General features: G+C 40.0%; 1 protein-coding gene across 1 annotated transcript in view; it reads right to left on the reverse strand.

Moving 5' to 3' along the window:
• Positions 1-19,526, reverse strand: part of CUBN (cubilin) — a 284,448-nt gene that overhangs the window by 50,816 nt on the left and 214,106 nt on the right. Inside the window, exons 56-57 of the mRNA XM_059660312.1 lie at positions 18,197-18,346; positions 2,682-2,882 (exon numbers count right to left, since the gene is read on the reverse strand). Coding sequence (XP_059516295.1) covers positions 2,682-2,882; positions 18,197-18,346 — 351 coding nt within the window. The remainder of the gene's footprint in view (positions 1-2,681; positions 2,883-18,196; positions 18,347-19,526) is intronic.

Raw genomic sequence — 19,526 nt, forward strand, 5'->3', positions numbered from 1 at the left:
CATTTCACGTGTTGGGTGTAACTGTCCCTTCTCTATATTTAATTTATAGGCTCAGAGGGATGAGAGTGATAGCTGGAAATGTAGAAAAGGCAAGCAGAATCCAAGGCACATTGTGGGCATATGAACCCAGGAAGGTCTGCCCACTAGAAATCTTCAATATCGATTCGAGTTTCCTCTGTCAAAGATAGGCTATTAGAAAGTGAAGTCCTGGAAATCATTTTTGGAACATTTGAGCGTAGTTCCCTCTGTGGGCCCCAATTCATAGCTCCTGGGTCCTATGTATTTCTATTCAGCGTGAGGCTGGTAAGGATTCTACTTGCCCACATTGGTGTTACTGGCACGAGGAGGCCAGGCCACTCCCCAGCCGGACCCCAGCACTCAACTGCCCAGAGCCCTTAGTTACTCCAATTAGTCAATAAACCAACAGTCATAATATTATAATAAACCTATTGTTTTTAATATAAAACTATTATTTTTGCTTGGACTTACATATAAGGAGGATCAGGTTGTGCCACTTAATGATGGAAAATGCCCTCCCATTATTACAGTGAGAAAGGTTTATGTTTATTTTATTATGTGATTCTAAAATTAGAATGGGGTTAGTATATTTTGATGCTATCTCTGTGGTTTGTAAACTATCAATGGATATTTTCTACTTGCATCTCTTAGAAATGAGAAACAAATGGTGGCTGCCATGTAAGGCTGTTTGCTTATTGATGTATTTCACCTCAGCTGAGCCCACTTTGCAGGGAAAGCTACTCTCCATATGTATGCATGTGCTCAGACCCCTGTGGACATATGGAGTGAATTAAATGTCAGATTTGTGTGGCCTTTACTCTGTTTCATCTTGTACATAATTATGTGGCCTCTGAACGCTTATCAAAGCCTAAATAACCCCCAAATTTGTACATGTCAGGATTTGAAATCTTATCAACAAAACTCTCTGATTCATCCAACTTTAGTGAAAGGTGAACAGAAATCTTGCAAAAGTGTATTGTTTTGTGTTTTGTCTTTACTTGGCCAAACCCATTGCTAAAAGTAGGAAGTTAAATAATTATCTTTCAAATAAATTACTGTTCCCATCCACAGAGAAGACTGGAATATTTACTTACTGACGATAAAGGGCCTTCACAGTTCATTCATGTGAGCTGCTACCTGAGTTCTGACCCCATTTGTAAAGTGTTATTGCCTGTAGCTTTGTAGGTCTGTTGGCACAACCAGAATAGAGCTGAGCAATGGGCATCCGCCCAGTTGTCTTATTGATAAAGAAATAGATTATTTGTTTTATTCTTTTGGTACAACTGGTGTTTTGGAAAGTTACGTCATTGCTTTATATTCTTTTAGCCTTTAATCCCTCATTTTTCTAAAACACTGTGTGCAAACTTCCACACAGCCACCAGTAGAGTCTCATATGAATGAAGTGGGAAAAAACACTGTCAGGAAACTAACCAACCAAGTTTATTGCAAGAGAAGAAAGGGCTACTCAAAATAAGGAAATATAGTTTCATGATTTTCAAATAAGCAGGTTGAATTGTCTTTAAAGAATTAAAAGATCCTGGTAGCCACAGAGGCCTTTGCCCAGACTATGACTTGTCTTCTCACTTTGACTTTGACATGAGAAGCTGCAAATTATCAATGTTTCCTTTCCCTTTAAGGCAGCGGTTCTCAATCTGTGGGTCGTGACCCCTTTGGGGGTCAAATGACCCTTTCACAGGGGTCGCCTAAGATCATCGGAAAACACATATATAATTACATATTGTTTTTGTGATTAATCACTATGCTTTAATTATGTTCAATTTGTAACAATGAAAATACATCCTGCATATCAGATATTTACATTATGATTCATAACAGTAGCAAAATTACAGTTGTGAAGTAGCAACGAAAATAATTTTATGGTTGGGGGTCACCACAACATGAAGAACTCTATTAAAGGGTCGCGGCATCAGGAAGGTTGAGAACTACTGCTTTAAGGCCTGCGCTTTTTGTTATGTTGTTGAAAAAAATCCTACCAGAAGATCATAAAGATATTCTTTTAGTTTTTTCTTAAATTTATGCAAATTGCTTTTCTTTTTGTTAATAATCCTCACCTGAGGATACATCTTTATCGATTTTTAGAGAGAGAGGAATGGGAAGGAGAGAGAGAGAGAGAGAAACATCAATAGGATGCCTCCCAAATGAGCCCCAACCAGGGTTCGAACTGCATCTGAGGTATATATGTGCCCTAACCAGGAATCGAACACTCAATCTTGTGTGTGTGTGTGTGTGTGTACAGGCTGATGCTCTAACTGAGCCAGCTGGCCAGGGCCAATATTGCTTTTCACATTAGCAAACTGACGAAATGAAATGGGCATCTGGATAGTCCAGGCCAAAAAAGTCACTTCAAAGTAATGTCCAAACAGCTAAAGATAGCAGGAATGTTCATTTTAACTTAAATTATCAAAATAAATCTCAACCTTCCATTTGATTTTCAAAGAGTAGCTCTAGCCAGAATTCATGAAAAAGAGCCACCCCATTTCTTAAAAAATAAAAATGTCTAAGTATTTTTGGATCATGAACCTAATTGGTCATTTTTACCCTTAAATTTTTTGAATTTCAAAGTGGTGATTTATGAATCATAATTAAAACTCCTGAGGACATTAGTCAAGAAAAATATTTCACACATCATTATGGCTACTCACAGGTTATCTGGTAGGAAAGCTTAAATCCGAAGTCGGTGGTGTGCGAATTAGAGTAGAAGTTAAGCAGCACTGGACCAGAGATGGTAACAGGAGACAGGACCTCATCACCACACACGGTAGCAAAAGGTATGGAGGCTACGCTGTGGCCCCTGATAATGTGCAGGCCGTCATTGTCACAGCTTCCCGTTACGGCTGAGCGAGCTGTAGGAAGCATGGAGCAACCAGCATTTTAATCAGAAGCACATAAACAATCAAACACCAAACAAAAATGTAAGGAAGATTCATGCAACTTACATAGAAATGGTAAGTCCCTATTTAATTGGTTTCCTGAGGTTTACCCTAGTGACAAAACCAGCACAGGCGTGAGGACACAGGTACTGGTAGAACTTCACAACAGATAAATCCACTTTGAAATAGCCCAGAATTTTCTTCCTTTATCAAATGGTTCCTTAATTCAGTGATTATAAACTGGGAACAATTTTGCCTCCCAGGGACCTTCAATAGTACCTGAAGACACTTTTTGCTGTGCGCGGGGGTACACACTGGCACGGAGTGGGTAGAGCCAGGGATGCTGCTAAGGATGCTGCAATGCTCCCGGCAGCCCTATGCCCCTGCCCTGAAGCCACAGCAAAGGTGGCCTGGCCCCAAATGCCCACAGGGCTGCTCCTGAAAAACCCGGCTTTCACTTGAGCTATGTACAGATAAAGAATTCCCACCACGGAGAGATAATTAGAAATTCCTTAATATTTTTTGAACAATGGTTATAAATGTTCATATAATCAATATTAGCTTGAGTTCAGCGATTGTAAAATATATCTCATCATTTTGTTTTCTAATTATAAATAAGTTCCAACCCACCCTAAAGAGAAAAACAAAACAAAACAACAGAATAAACAAAAATTATAAAGCCTTTTATTACCACAACTTATGCAGTCATCTTTATATGTTAATTATACTGTTAAATCATTAATTGGGATCATATTGAATATGCTCTTGCATAACTCAATTTTTATTAACCAAAAATAACATAACACATGCAGTTTTATGTGATTAAATATTTTTCTAAAACATTAAATTTAGTAGATATAGCAAATTCTCACACATAGATGCACCATTCTGTGTTCAATTAATCCCTAGGATTGATAATTCTATTTTTCCCACTGTTTGTGATAAAAAATGCTGTTCAAACAAACATCCTGTACATAAATATTTGGGGAAGTTTCTCATTATTTCATTAGAATACATTTTTAGAAGTCGAGTTACTGGTACTGAAGTAAGACTTTTTCAGGTTTCTCAAATGGCCCTTTGGAAAGGTGTTACCAGCTGACAGTCCCTTTAGATAGCTGACATCTCCCGCAAACTACATTTTCATCCCCCATAGAGAAACCTTGTACCTGTTCAAAATAGCTCCCCACTTACCCCTCCCTATTTACTGCTCCCCAACCCTAGGCAGCCAACTCCATACTAACTTACTTTCAGTCTGTATGGATTTGTCTGTTCTGAACATTTTGAATAAACAGAATCATATAATATGTGGGCTTTTGCAACTGGCTGCTTTTACTTAACATAATGTTTTTGAAGTTCATTCATGTTGTAGCATAGGGTCAATGCTGCATTATCTCCAAGGCTGGATGGTATTCCATGCCATATACAAACCACATTTTGTTTATCCATTCAGCAGCTGATGGACGTTTGATTTGTTTCTGCTTTTGGCTATTATGAATAATATGGTTATGAACATTCATGTACAAGGTTTTGTGTGGATATGTTTTCAATTATTTTGAGTATATAATAGGAGTAGAATTGCTGACTTGTATGGCAACTCTGTTTAATTTTTTGAAGACCTATCAGGTTGTTTTCCAAAGAGGTTGCACCATTTTACCACACCACTAGAAATGCATGAGGGTTCCAATTTCCCACATAATTACAACACTATGATTGTCTGTCTTTTTTATTATAGCCATCCTTGTGGGTTTGAAGTGGTAGTTCACTGTGGTTTTGATTTGCATTTCCTTGTGACTAATTAGGCTTAGAGTCTTTCATGTCCTACTTGACCAAATATTATAATTTTCTCAATTTATTGAGTCAGGCTTTGAGAAACTAAATTTTAATATTTTATATGATTGCATGCTATGACATGGTGGACTCTGAAACCGGACTGCCTGTTTGCTATCAGAACACTCTTATAAATTAAAGAAATTAATATATACATTTATGTTGTAATTTCAAGTTCCCTGGCCATAGATTTTGCTTCAAGGCAGGTTGGGGGGCATGTGACCTAAGCCAACTCAGTTAGAATAAGTTTCAAGACCCTTGTTTGAAACTTGAAGTAGACAGTAGTGTACTGGTAAATATAACAACCAGTTCTCTGAAAGAAAAAAAAATTGCTCTGATTTCTGCATTTGCCAATTTCCATGGTATAAATATTCCCCCATAGCCAATTTCAAGCTACCAACATGAGATCACTAAATGCAGAATTTGGAATAGAGGAGCATGACTGACTATTGCAAGATGGTATAAGCCAACTCCACCTGCCACTGGTTGGCTGCCTCCTAGATGTGCCTGAGGAGTACACAACCCTCACTGTGAGGGCAGCCACCCTACAGCCAGGCCCAGGCCAGCCACGTGACCTCACCCCAGGCCTGCTGCTTGCAGAGGGAGGCAGCCGGCCGGGAAGGGGGCAGCGCTGCACAGATGGCAAGCGGTGGCAGCGGGGGGGTGGGGGGGGGGTGGGGTGGGGTGGGGGGGGGGCGCTGCCAGCAACCAAGGAAGGAAAGCCCCATAGGCCCTGATCGCTGGCCAGGCCTGGGGACCCTACCCGAGGGGTCCTGGATTGTGAGAAGGTGCAGGGTGGGCTGAGGGACAACCTTCCTGCTCCCCCTCCCCGCCCCTTGCACACATTTCACATACTGGGCCTCTAGTCAACAATAAAAGCCAAAGATGTTCAACTTGGAAAACATCAGCAGCCGTCTCCTGACACGTGAAGGAAGCCAGCCTGCAGTTAGGGAAAATGGAGTTGTCACGCAGAAAGCCACAACACGCGAGTGGGAAAGAGAGAGCATGCTGAGGTTATTGTTCTGGCTTCCACCTGTTCTGGAAGCCATTCCTGCCCTTCTTATTTTTAAACCTTCCTTTGAGGCGATGAGATAACTTATAAACTCTAATTAATATTTAAGTTAATTTAAAGGTAATCTACCACTTTAAACTGAAAGACGCTTGGTGAATGCATGTTTTACATATCTGTACATTAAAACATTCACTCCTCTTTTTAGATCTGAGTGTTATCTTAGATAAAATTGATTTTTTTCCAGAAAATATCTATGCAATATAAATCTTAAGTCATTTTAAGAATGTATATGGCTCCTCAGTTAAGTTTCTATCTAGCTTGAAGAAATCTTGAGGTATCAATTCCAGGTACATTTATTAAATTAACCAAAAAAAATTCCTTCATTTTGAAAATCCTGTAACAGAAATGCTTCTAATTGGGCATAAACCTACAAGTTACAAAATGTGAAATACTTAATGTCAATGACCTTATCATGTAATTAGAAGCAACATGATGTTAGAAAAATAGAAATAAAGAAATAAATTAAACTCAGATTTGAATACTACCAGATTATGTACCTTGATTATAACCTCAGACTTTGTCTTGAAGACACCAATAGCTCCACTGGAATTTTTAAAATTTAGAGTAGGTGAGTTTGAGGGAAAAAATGTTATGCATTATTTATAGAAATATATTTAGCCTGAAAAAAATCAACACCCAGAGAGTTATAAAACCAAGACCATGGAATGAAAAGAAATATTGCTGATGCTAGATTAAAATCTTGGCCTCACACTGATCAAATAGCCTGCTATGCAGGTGTCCTCTGAGTATTAGTTTTTAAGTTGTTGGCCTACTGATATAGATGGTCACAGTGACAGTTGTCTTAGAAAATTATGAAAGGACTGTGAAAAATAGGGTAAAGTTTAGCATATGCCTGATTATTTCTTTCAAATAATTAATTAAAATAACTAGTTCAATTATAAAAAGGTCACTATGAAATAGAAGTGGTATATCTCTGTTAAGACATAATCAAAACTCATTAACTATTTATAAAAGATCTCTATTCAACAATAAGGAAGTTGGGAAGCAGAGGTAGTTGAGAGGGGATTTTAATATTTTGTAGATAGCAACAGAATAGCAAATAACTAAACAAACCATTAAAGATAATCTACTCATTCTCAAAGCCTGACTCAATAAATTGCAGAAGTTATGATATTTGGAAAGTTGCTTGGTGGATTAAACATTCTTGTATCCTTTTCAGTAGTCATTTCTTTAAGGCAGGGTGTCCTTCCAATTTTTTCCACAAGAAATTAAATATTACATAATATAAGATCTTATAAAGTTACCTAAAGTCTAAAAACATATCAAGGATTATTATAAAGAAGATAATATGCAAGAAAATGAGATATAAAAATGCCATTAGGCATAAAGTAATTCACCAACATACATCTTTTTCTCAAGCTCTGTCTGCATCACTGCATTAGATCAGAGATATCAGCCTGATTCTTCCATGAGAAGACACTTGGTGACAGGCATCAGAAAATAATGATATTAAATACTTTTCCATAATCATAGGGAGAACCAATTGAATATATAACCAAAGCATACACAAAACTCTCAAGTAGAATAGGTATAGTTAAATGCAACCAGGATGATTGTCTTTTAGGGAGAGAAAGGAACTTAGTCAAGGTCTGGAAAAAATTCTCCAAGGAGCAAAATGAATATTAAAGTTGAGTTTATGACCAAGAGAAAGCATTCAATCAAGCATCTGAGAACATGTCAGGAAGAGAAGAGAAATTGAACACTACTTTTTCCTTGGACTAGAGCCTCTGTCATGGGACAAGGAGCTACATTTATTCTTAATTCTATCTTCAGTAAACAATTTGATGTATATTTACTACTGAAATCTCTGAAATGTAAGATGACCCTCCATAATTTGCTTTGATCTAGTCTCCATTTTTCTAAAAACCTTCAAAATACATTCATTATTTAAAATGAGTAAGGCTCTACTCAACATATTGAAATATAATTTTTAACATATTGGGCTTGATTACAGAGCAATGCTCAATTCTAAATTCCATTATGATTCCAAGAATTTGGAGAGAATTGAAAGAAAGTCAAGAATGAGTAATTCAGCAAATTGCATAAACTTGTGGAATTTAGTTTCAGACTGACTGCAATTTTTTTCCTAAGAGTCATAGAGAGGCAGAGAGGCCTAAGAGGAGTAGAGATAGGGGGAAATCCTTTTGTTTGAAATATTTTAATGTTGTAGATAAGATAAAGTGTTTTTCAGTAAAGTTGAAAAGAGTTCTAGGGAGAGGCAGGTGAATTAGGGACAACAATGAATGAGGCCTATTGTCTGTCTAATTAACTTTGCTTTAAGTTGCTGGAAATCTCAACAGAGAGCATGATTCAGGGAGAGGGAGAAGTGAGTACTAGTATAAAACTATGCTCCTTAGAGTGCGCAGGCCAAAGTTTTAAACACAGGCAAGTGAAGAATCTCACATAACTAAGTGTCTTCTCTAGAGCTCAACCAATTTGAATAAACTATCAATAGGAACTATTTCAAAAGAACCATTGCACAATGCTTTATAAGGTAATGAATTGTGAAATGTGCCTACATTCTGATTTCTTCAGAAATGATTGAGAAAGCAAAGAGAAGAAATGGTAAAAGCATGGCAAATGGTAAATGGATGCCACTTAAAAAAAACACCAACTTAGACTAAATGGGGGAAGGGGGATGTGAACTAAGACAACTGACAAAAGTCAATTTTTGAACTTCTTAGTAAAAAAGGGGGCGAAAGAAAAAATCTGAAATCAAATTTTCTTTCCTTTTAGCTATATATTGGGGTATAGCCTGTAAACCAGGACTTCTAAGTTAATAAAAAGAATTCAAGCAAATATTTTATAGGACTTCCTATTTGGCTGTCCTAGAAACTTAGCCCCATTCCTCTTGGGGCTTTTGAGGCCATCCTAGAGGACAGTGAGTAAAAGCATCGGCCTTTCTGGTTCTCTTCATTTTCTCTGCTCCAGGGCTCCTCTTCTCTCCAAATCTTACCAAGAAATACTCTAGATCTGAGAAAAACTGAGTTTAAAATTTGCCTCGATACAGGAATTTTTCAGTTAAGAATTTCGAAACCCCTCATTATCCATCAAGGTGAATCAATGTTACTACTTAATGACAGAAAAATCAAGGCATAGAAGGCATTCACTTGCCTTAGGTTACTTTATCCACAAACTGCTTTATTTATGAAGTTAAAAAAAAAAATCCTATAAACTTGGAGGCATCTACTTGGCCACATGAACAGTAAAAACACAAAAATATACTTTTAGACTCAATATTTAGGAAAGTGAAGTAAGTATTTAATGACATCTGATTGCAAAATAAGAACAAACATTAGAGGTTTCTCTCATCATTCACTGTATTTGTCTGTTTCTGGTTGTATTTTGGACCAAAAGAAAATTTTTTATTTGTTAATTCCCAATTTTGTTTTACAACTTTTGAAGATACTATTCAGAATACCAAGAACCATTTTAGTCTTGAGTTTACATTCAGAAAAAAAAAAAAAGTTGTCTTAAAATCTATCCTATATAATAAAAGAGAAACATGTAAATTGACCATCCCTCCGCTACACTCACCAGCCAATCAGGAGTGAGTATGTAAATTAACCTGACAAAGATGGTGGGTTAATTTGTATACACAGGTGTCAAGCGCCCTAGGAGGCAACACCAGCTGCAGGCTCCCAGGACCTTCGCTGGCCCCAGGAGGCGAGGCCACAGCCATGCCCATGGGCTCCCAGGACCTTTGCCAGTGGAGAGCAGAGTGGGAGAGTGGGCAGAGAGCAGGAGGTTTGGAAGACTTGGCAGAGCAGGAGGCTGCTGGACATAGAGCAGAGTGAGAGAGAGGGCAGCTTGGAGGGCATGGCTCCCTCTGTCACCCCAGCTTCCTCATCACAGCTGTGGAAACTGACAGCAGGGAGGTGGAAGTCCCACCCACACAGAATCAGCCAGAATCAGCCATTGGTCAGACAGCTCTCAGTTACCTGACAGCCAGGACTCTCATTCACCTGCATCTCAGACCATGACAATAGAGAGGTGGGACTATGTCTAAAGAACAACTGTTGATACAACATAGCTCTGCAGCCTAAAGATGCCGGCGTTATTGACAGAAAATGTCTGAAAAGCAACATACGTCTGATTTTAAAAGAAGGCAGCGCCTGCAAGAGAATGTATCTGAAGACTAGCTATTGGAAACACATCGCTCTGATGCCGAAAAACACCGGCGTCAGCGACAGAAAATGTCTAAAGACCAGTGTGCCTTTGAAGTTGAAAGAAGGCAGTGGTGATGATAGAATATGTCTAGAGAACAGTCATCAACAAGAACAACCAATACTGGTAGGAACTGCCTTCTCATAAAAAATGGAGTACATGAGGATATAATTCTCAAACATAGTTGTGGTGGAATGACTGTTAGATGTGAATTTTGCTTATAACGAAATTTCTCTGATGAAAAACCATCTGATGAGAAATTTACTCAATGTTGTAGCAAAGGGAAAGTCTGTCCAAATGATATACATTTTCCAGATTACTCGGCATATTTAAGAAGATTAATGACAAACGAAGATTCTGACAGTAAAAATTTCATGGAAAATATTCATTCCATAAATAGTTCTTTTGCTTTTGCTTCCATGGGTGCAAATATTGCATCGCCATCAGGATATGGGCCATACTGTTTTAGAATACACGGATAAGTTTATCACCGTACTGGAACTTTACATCCTTCGGATGGTGTTTCTCAGGAGTTTGCTCAACTCTATATTTTGGATACAGCCGAAGCTACAAGTAAAAGATTAGCAATGCCAGAAAACCAGGGCTGCTCAGAAAGACTCACGATCAACATCAACAACCTCATGCATGAAATCAATGAATTAACAAAATCATACAAGATGCTACATGAGGTAGAAAAGGAAGCCCAATCTGAAGCAGCAGCAAAAGGTATTGCTCCCACGGAAGTAACAATGGCAGTTAAAAATGATCGTAACAGTGACCCAGGTAGATATAATTCTCCCCGTGTAACCGAGGTTGCTGTCATATTCAGAAACGAAGATGGAGAACCTCCTTTTGAAAGGAACTTGCTCATTCATTGTAAACCAGATCCCAATAATCCAAATGCCACTGAAATGAAACAAATCAATATCCTGTTTCCTACATTAGATGCAATGACATATCCTATTCTTTTTTCCACATGGTGAAAAAGGCTGGGTGACAGATATTGCATTGAGACTCAGAGACAACATTGTAATCGACAATAATACTAGACAAAATGTAAAGACACAAGTCAGACAAATGCAGTATGATAGATTTCATCTCTCTGTGCGGGACACGTTCAATCCTATTTTAAATGCAGGAAAATTAACTCAACAGTTTATTGTGGATTCATATTAAAAAATGGAGGCCAATTGGATAAATTTCATCAAAGCAAACCAATCTAAGTTGAGAGTTGAAAAATACAGTGGTTTGATAGATTATCTCAAATCTAGATCTGAAAGTGAGAATGTGCTGATTGGTAAAATGATAATACTTCCATCACCTTTTGAGGGTAGTCCCAGAAATATGCAGCAGCGATATCAGTATGCTATGGCAATTGTAATGAAGTATGGCAAGCCCAATTTATTCATAACCATGACATGCAACCCCAAATGAGCAGATATTGCAAACAATTTACAACTCTGGCAAAAAAGTTGAAAGCAGACCTGACTTGGTAGCCAGAGTTTTTAATATTAAGCTGAATGCTCTTTTAAATGATATATGTAAAGTCCATTTATTTGGCAAAGTAATAGCTAAAATTCATGTCATTGAATTTCAGAAATGTGGACTGCCTCACACTCACATATTATTGATATAGTGAGTCCAAATTACATTCCTCTAATTAATTCCCTTTCAATGTGCACAAATTTCATGCACCAGGCCACTAGAATATATATATATATATATATATATATATATATATATATATATATATATATATATGTATATATATATATATATGTATATATATATATATATATAAAACTAGAGACCCGGTACACAAAAATTTGTGCACTGGGGGGGGGGGCAGTCCCTCAGCCTGGCCTGTGCCCTCTCGCAGTCTGGGACCCCTTGGGGGATGACCACCTGCTATCTTAGGCCTGTTCCCCAGGGGATTGGCCCTAAGCTGGCAATCAGACATCCCTCTGGCAGTCCGGCAGCCCTTGGGGGATGTCCACTTGCCAGCGGGGAGCATACCTAAGCTGCAATCGGACATCCTTAGTGCTGCTGAGGAGGCAGGAGAGGCTCCCACCACCACCGCTGTACTGGCAGCCGTCAGCCTGGCTTGTGGCTGAGCAGAGCTCCCCCTGTGGGAGCACACTGACCACCAGGGGGCAGCTCCTGCATTACCGTCTGCCCCCTGGTGGTCAGTGTGTGTCATAGTGACCAGTCATTCCGAGTCTTTCTGCTGTTAGGGTCAGTTTGCATATTACCCTTTTACTATATAAGATAAAGGTCTGGTGCATGGGTGGGGCTGGCTGGTTTGCCCTGAAGGGTGTCCCGGATCAGGGTGGAGGTCCTGCTTGGGTGCCTGGAAAGCCTGGGTGAGGGGCTGATGGCTGTTTTCAGTCTGGCCACCCCCCTTTTAGGGTGGGGGTTCCCATTGGGGTGCCTGGCCAGTCTGGGTGAGGGATTGAGGGCTGTTTTCAGGCTGGCCAGCGACTGAAGCTCCCAGCCTCTCCTTTTTTTATTTTATTTTTTATTCTGGGGTTTATTTACCTTCTATAATTGAAACTTTGTTGCCATCACTGGAGCTGAGAGCCAGGCTCCTGCTCGCTCCAGCTCTTAGGCCACGGCCTGCTGAAAGTATGTATCTGGGGTTTGTTTAGCTTCTGTAATTGAATCTTTGTTGCTTTCGAGCTCAGAGCTGGGCTGCAGCAGGCGGGGAACCTTGGCTTCCTCCATCACTGGAGCAAGCAAGCCTCCTGCTCGCTTCAGCTGTGTGGCTGCCGGCCACCATCTTGGTAGAGTTAATTTGCATATCTCGCTGATTAGCCAATTGAAGGTGTAGCAAAGGTATGGTCAATTACCATGTTTGTCTAGTATTAGATAGGATAGAGAATATGCTAATTAACCAGGACGCCGTTATGGGTTGACTGGATAGGAGGAGGTTGCATGCGCAGTGTCGGGGGTGGGGCGGCAGGAGCCTCCATGTGCCTGTGCTGGGGGAGGGCCTGATCAGCAGCGGCTGTGGCCATAGCTGCTTCAAGAGTCTGAGAGGGAGGTAGGGCCTGACTGGCAGGGGCCTCGGCTGCTGCGGGGCCCAGGGAGGGAAGCAGGGCCGGACTGGCGACTTGATGGTGGGCAGCACTGAGCGATTTCGAATAGCATGCTGGGCTCCTAGTATATAAATAAATGTTCAAATAAAAATTTCTCCCATAACTGTTAACTGATTCCACTGGATTTTTTATACTACAGCAGTGATTATATAGAAGTAGTTCCTAGAAGGACTAGTATTGAAGATGTAGTAATAATGAGAAGAGAAATTTAGGCCAACATAAAATATGATAACATGCTTTTAGAGCAACTTTAGTGAAAAGTAGTTTTAAAAATTTTAAAAAGGAAAGAAAGTAGTTCACTAAACCTTTGTAACCTCCCTGTATGGGAAGAACCTGCATACAGTTGAATGATCAGTATATGAGCCTAAAGAGCAAACCTCAGTGTTTAGTAAACACAATGCATGGACAAATGTGTTTACAGGATTTTATAGCCTGGGAAAGGCCACCAAAAGGCCAGATCTAGAACTTTCATCTCAACCGAGGTCGATGATGGCTCTGCTGGGATGGTAGTCCCAGAAATGCTTAGTCATTTGGATATAGTGCCTCAGAAACAGTTCCTATGATCTACAGCAGCTTGAAAACACCTGAAAAAAAAGTTGTGATTTTTCTTGAGAGCAATCCTGTTTTATCACAACATACTGCTCTTGAATTCCTTGGGCTCACTTTAGAAGGGGTAGGAGGTTATTTTTACTGTAGCTAATGAATCTCTGGCTTCTTAGTGTTGTTCAATGAACATCAGCATGGATATGGTTAGTGATAAGAATCTAATTATAAATGTGATTAATGTTGCCCTTTCTAGGAAATCATATTAATCCATAGCCAGAAATTACTCACTTAGGAGTTTGAAAATACTGTGTACTTATAACACTGGAAATGTCACAAGGCATTATCATAAAGATTTTGTCTATTTTTAAAAATAAGTCTTTTCAACTGGGTGATGACTAGAAGTCAAAGTCACTTAATCTGAAAAACCAAATATCTGCTCTGAGGCCGCTGTGTAGGGGTGCATCTGGAGATTTGACTGGCAGCAGCAATAATCATGAAACAATGGCCACTCGGATGAATTATAGTTCACAAAATATGTTTCTATAGGCATTTTATAACTTTTATAACTACTATTTATATTTGTAAAAAATTAATGTGATTATCAAAAGATCAAGTCATTTGCACACAGTAGGTGACTAGTTAAGTGGTCCATCTGGCACTGGGACCCATCCTGAAATGCTGAACTCTCCCAACCACACCCCACATCAGGTGTCAGAGCACTTATCCCACCTACCTAGCAAAACTCAGCACGTGACTGTTTAGGGTAAGTGTAGGTTCCCTTGTAAATAATACATATCCCATTGATAGCAGTGCTTTTCACGGCAACATTTCATAGCATAAATATTGGTGTCTCCTTTTTCACTCTAAATGATATTGGCATATGACATTCATCCACTGTGTAATTTCATGAGAACAGATGCCCATGCCAAGGCCACATGTTTTCCCCTGTTGCTGAAACAACTTTCCTCTGACTATAAAAATAATAGGAAAGGTATAAAGAAGAAAATAAAGATCACAATCTATGGCGCAGTGGTAATAACTCTTCAACTATGGCTTAAGCGCCTTACAGATTTTAATCACATATATGTTATTCTAAAGAGAAAACTGAATCATCTTACACAAACTGTTTTTTTTTCTGAATACTATATATATCATGAACATCTTTCTATATTATTGGTATTTGGTGCTAGAAAATGCTGAAAAGAGTATATTTAACTTCATATTCCATTTTTACAGTGACATACATCTATTTGTACTCAGTATTTTCTAGTAAATACATTTGCCTAAAGCCACAGCTTGTAGAGATATAGAAAAAGGAGGTCATAGAAAAAGGATCAAGTGAGGGAGAGGCTTTGTATAATTTATTAATATGAGGACTGGCATGTCATTTTTATTTTCATGCAGCATAAATTTCCCAGATTCTGAACACTGTAGAACATTTTGCTAATTGTAACTTTTCACTGTCATGGTGGACTACCTAAAGAGAAAGAAGTTTTGATTATGCAGAAGTAGCTTGTTACATTTACTGATTAGTTATAATTTAGAAAGGAAAAATTAATTTCTAAAAAATATTAGTGTGACTAAGGGGTTGAAAACACCCATCTATAGAAGGGATCTTCCTTCTGCAGTGTTGACTGTAGCCAAAGGCCAGCCCAAACCAGAAGCTCCCCTGTTCCCCTAGCTAACAGCCATTCCCTAAGCTGTAGTGAACCCAAAGAGGCAGTTGTGGTTAGGGATTTCACAAAATCTTCATCATGGGATGATGAAGATAAAAAAGAGAGAGGAGATGAAAAGGTGTCCCACAATAATACTTAATAAAAGTGAAGTTCAGATATTTATTAATTTTGCTTTGATAAATTGTTTCTCTTGCTAGTACGTTTATAGCACGTGCATGATGTGTATATATATATATACACTAGAGGCCCGGTGCACAAAAATTTGTGCACTGGGGGGGGGAGGGGTCCCTCAGCCAGGCCTGTGACCTCTCGCAGTCTGGGACCCCTCAGGAGATAACGACCTGCTGGCTTAGGCCCGCTCCCGGGTGGCAGAGGGCAGGCCCAATCCCTAGGTACAGCCCCTGGTCGGGCTCAGAGCAGGGCTGATTGGGGAGTTGGGGTGCCACCCACTGTCATGCACAGAGCAGGGTGGATTGGGAGGTTGCAATGCCACCCTCAGTCACGCTCAGGGTAGAGCTGATTGGGGGGTTGGGGCGCCGCCACTGTCACACTCAGGGCAGGGCTGATGGGGAGGTTATGGCTCTACCCCGTCACACATAGAGCAGGGCTCATGGTGGGGGGAGGGGTTGGGGTGCCACACCCTGTCACACACAGAGCTGCAGGGCGATCAGGCGGTTGGGGAGCTCCCCCCTATAAGGCACAGAGCAGGGCTGATCAGGGTGTTGGGGCGCCGCACCCTGTCACACACAGAGCAGGGAGGATAGGGAGGTTGTGGCCCCGCCCCCTGTCACACACAAAGCCGCAGGGAGATCAGGGGGTTTGGGCGCTGGCCCCTGTCACGCTGATCCTGGTGCCAGGAGGCCTCGTGGCTCCTCTGATCCCGGAGCTGGGAGGCATATTACCCTTTTACTATATAGAATAGAGGCCTGGTGCACGGGTGGGGGTTGGCTGGTTTGCCCTGAAGTGTGTCCTGGATCAGGGTGGGGGTCCCCACTGGGGTGCCTGGCCAGTCTGGGTGAGAGGCTGAGGGCTGTTTTCAGGCTGGCGGGTGACTGAAGTTCCCATCTGCTCCTTTTTTTCTTTTTCTTTTTATTCTAGGCCAGCTTTAGCTCTGAGGCTTGGCTCCAGCTCTTAGGCCTCCACTGCTGAAAGCAGGTATCTGGTTTGTTTGGGTTCTATAATTGAAACACTGTTTCAACTCCAGCTCTAAGATCCCGGCTGGCTGAAAGCAGGTTTCTGGGGTTTTGTTTAGCGTCTATATTTGTAACAATGTTTTGCCGGGAGCCGGTCCATGCTTGCTGTTTCAAGGGACCTGGCATATATGGCATACTGTTCTTAATATGTTTGCTCACCTTCTTGGCACTATGTGTTTTAACCAAGGTCTCTGAGAAAGGTTGTTTCCCCAGGTAGGGATTTTCCCCTGAAGTTAGGGAGGGAATAAAACCTCTTAACTAAGTGCCAGGCGGGTAATTAATCACTTTAACTATGAACAATCATGCTTAAGCTACATAATCTTTACTCCCTGGAATGGAGATAAGAAACACCCTAACCTTTGTAATAGAGATTGATAGGATTGAATCAACTGGTATAAATACAGATGTAACAAGACAGCAAGAGACAGAACTTAGAAGGCAGAACCAAGAGAGACAGAACCTAGGCACAGAACCTACACAGAACGTTCTCTAGAGACAGAAGAACTTCGCTGGAGAGAACATGGCAAAAGATCCTGGACTGAACCTGACTACAGAAATTGGCAAGAGAACCTGACTAGAACCTGGTGACTGAACCTGGCTGGAGAACCTGGACAGAACCTGGCTGGAGAACCTAGCGAGGGAACATGGCTACAGAACCTGGCTGGAGAACCTGGAGAACCTAGCAAGAGAACATGGACACAGAGCCTGGCTGGAGATCCAAAGCAGAACCTCTCTGGAGATCCAGACCAGAACTTGGCTGGAGATCCTGGCTGTAGATCCTGGCTAGGCTGCTGATCAACTGAACACTGTCTCCGTGTCCTTCCTTCTTCGCCGACTCTGTCTACGCCTTTGGGAACCCCTGGACCTGCTGGGTTGGACCCCGGCAATGTTTCAAATTGCAAGCTCAGAGGCCGGCAGCGGCAGGCGGGGAACGTTGGAGTCCTCCGTCACTGAAGCAAGCAAGCCTCATGTTTGCTTCAAGCTGCCTGGCTGCTGGCCGCCATCTTGGCTGGCAGTTAATTTGCATATCGCCCTGATTAGTCAATGGGAAGGGTATGGAGGTACAGCTAATTACCATGTTTCTCTTTTATTAGATAGGATATAGTATATAGTGTATATGCATGTAGAGTATAAATGCATGTAGAGTATAAATGCAAAGGAATAAATTAAAAACTATTATTAAAATGTAATACATTTAAGACTTATTTTCCTTAAGCTATTTCTATGTTTGCTTGTCTTCTTAAAGCTTTTGTGTTATTTTTTCACTTCTGGATGGAATATACAGCGTGGTACATGTGTTCTTAAAACATTGGGTGGGATCTTAATCAAGTTTACATCAAATATACTCTGTAGCATTTTAAATATTTTCTTCAAGTGGTGATTTTAGACTATATCTACTGCTACTATCCTTCATTTTTTTATTAAGAATCAATTGTATATTCCCTTGTAAGCATGATAGACTAATGAATCTCAGAGGGAAGGGGGGAGGGGGAAAGGGAAGAAATTAACCAAAGAATTTACATGCATATATGCATAACACTTGGATACAGACAATACTGCAGTGAAGGCCTGGGATGGGAAGGGGCCAGGTGAAGGGGGCAAAGCTGGGAAAATGGGGAACATCTGTAATATTCTCAACAATAAATATTAAAGAAATCAATTATAATTCACATAAGAATAAACTTACCTTCCAAATGGAAAGACACAAAAGTCAAGGAGACCACAGACAGAGGATTAGCCTCTATGAAATAAGTGCAATTCATGTTGTTGTCATATTGCTTGGGGTAGTTTGGAGAAATAATGTAGCCTGAAGGTTTAGTGAAATTGCTTCCACATCCTAAGTAGGAAAAAAAAAGGCATTATCAGAATATACAGTATCTTTTTATCAGTGAAGAAAAAACTCAAATTTCCTAAATTGTATAGAGACATATTCCCTGAGGTACTCCAAGTGCAAAAACAATAACTAAGAAAATGGAGTTCTCACTTAAAAATAAATAAATGAGAACATTACATATTTTTAGAAAATACTGCAGGGTTTTGGGCTAAGTAGTAGAAATTTTACCACAAATCTATTGAAAATCATTTAATTTTAAGATAGTAAAGAATAACTTAGAAAAGATTTAATATGGTTCATGTAGATAAAGAAATAAGACTGATAAAAAGTGATTTGTACATGATTGGCACAGAAATATCTTATTATTACTATAAAACTATATTATTGCATTACCATTGTAATCTTTCCATAAAAATACCTGCTTTTCTGCCCTTTTTTTTTTTTTTTAAGTTGAATGTACTAATCCCAACTAATAAAATTCTCACATGCATCCCTGGTGTCAGAAATAGTACTACCTTTTATCAGTAAAATGACATGTTTCCATATAGCCACTAGCTAGTTAATCCACATCACTTGCTAATCTATCATATAAAAAATATCAGTATCCCTTAAACTGATATTAAATCACACAGTTATACACATACACACAGATGAGGAACGAGGTGAAGACCTAAGGTTAGGTCTGTGGTTGTCTTTTATTACTTCCTTTACACCACCCTCATTCTTTTATTTGTGTCTAAACCATCCTTTTTCTGCATTATTTCCTCTAATTCCTTTAATCAGATTTTCCCCTAAACAGTAGTTTGCAGCTAGTATCTACTCAATTTGCTTCTGCCAACAGGTACACACCATTGGTTCCCAGGCTTAAAAACTGCTCCATTTCCCAGTAACCTAATTTGTAAGTAGTAACACGAGAAGGAAGAAAAAAATTCTGAAGAACGTGGCTCTCAAGGTTACTGACCATGAGCACCACCTGGGTGAGAGTTAAAATATACCAGTCCCCACCCATGGAAATTCTGAATTCAGAGGGATCGGGTGAGACCTGAGAATCAGTTCATTTTGAAAGGCCCAGGTGACTTCAGAGCAGGCAGTCAATGTCCCCCATGTCAGGGACCTGGCCGCCTACTCATTATCAACCTCCTGAGCTCCTGCCAAACTCTCCTGCACTCAGATGTCAGGCTTC

Source organism: Myotis daubentonii, chromosome 1 (assembly GCF_963259705.1).
Source record: "Myotis daubentonii chromosome 1, mMyoDau2.1, whole genome shotgun sequence".
Taxonomy (NCBI): domain Eukaryota; kingdom Metazoa; phylum Chordata; class Mammalia; order Chiroptera; family Vespertilionidae; genus Myotis; species Myotis daubentonii.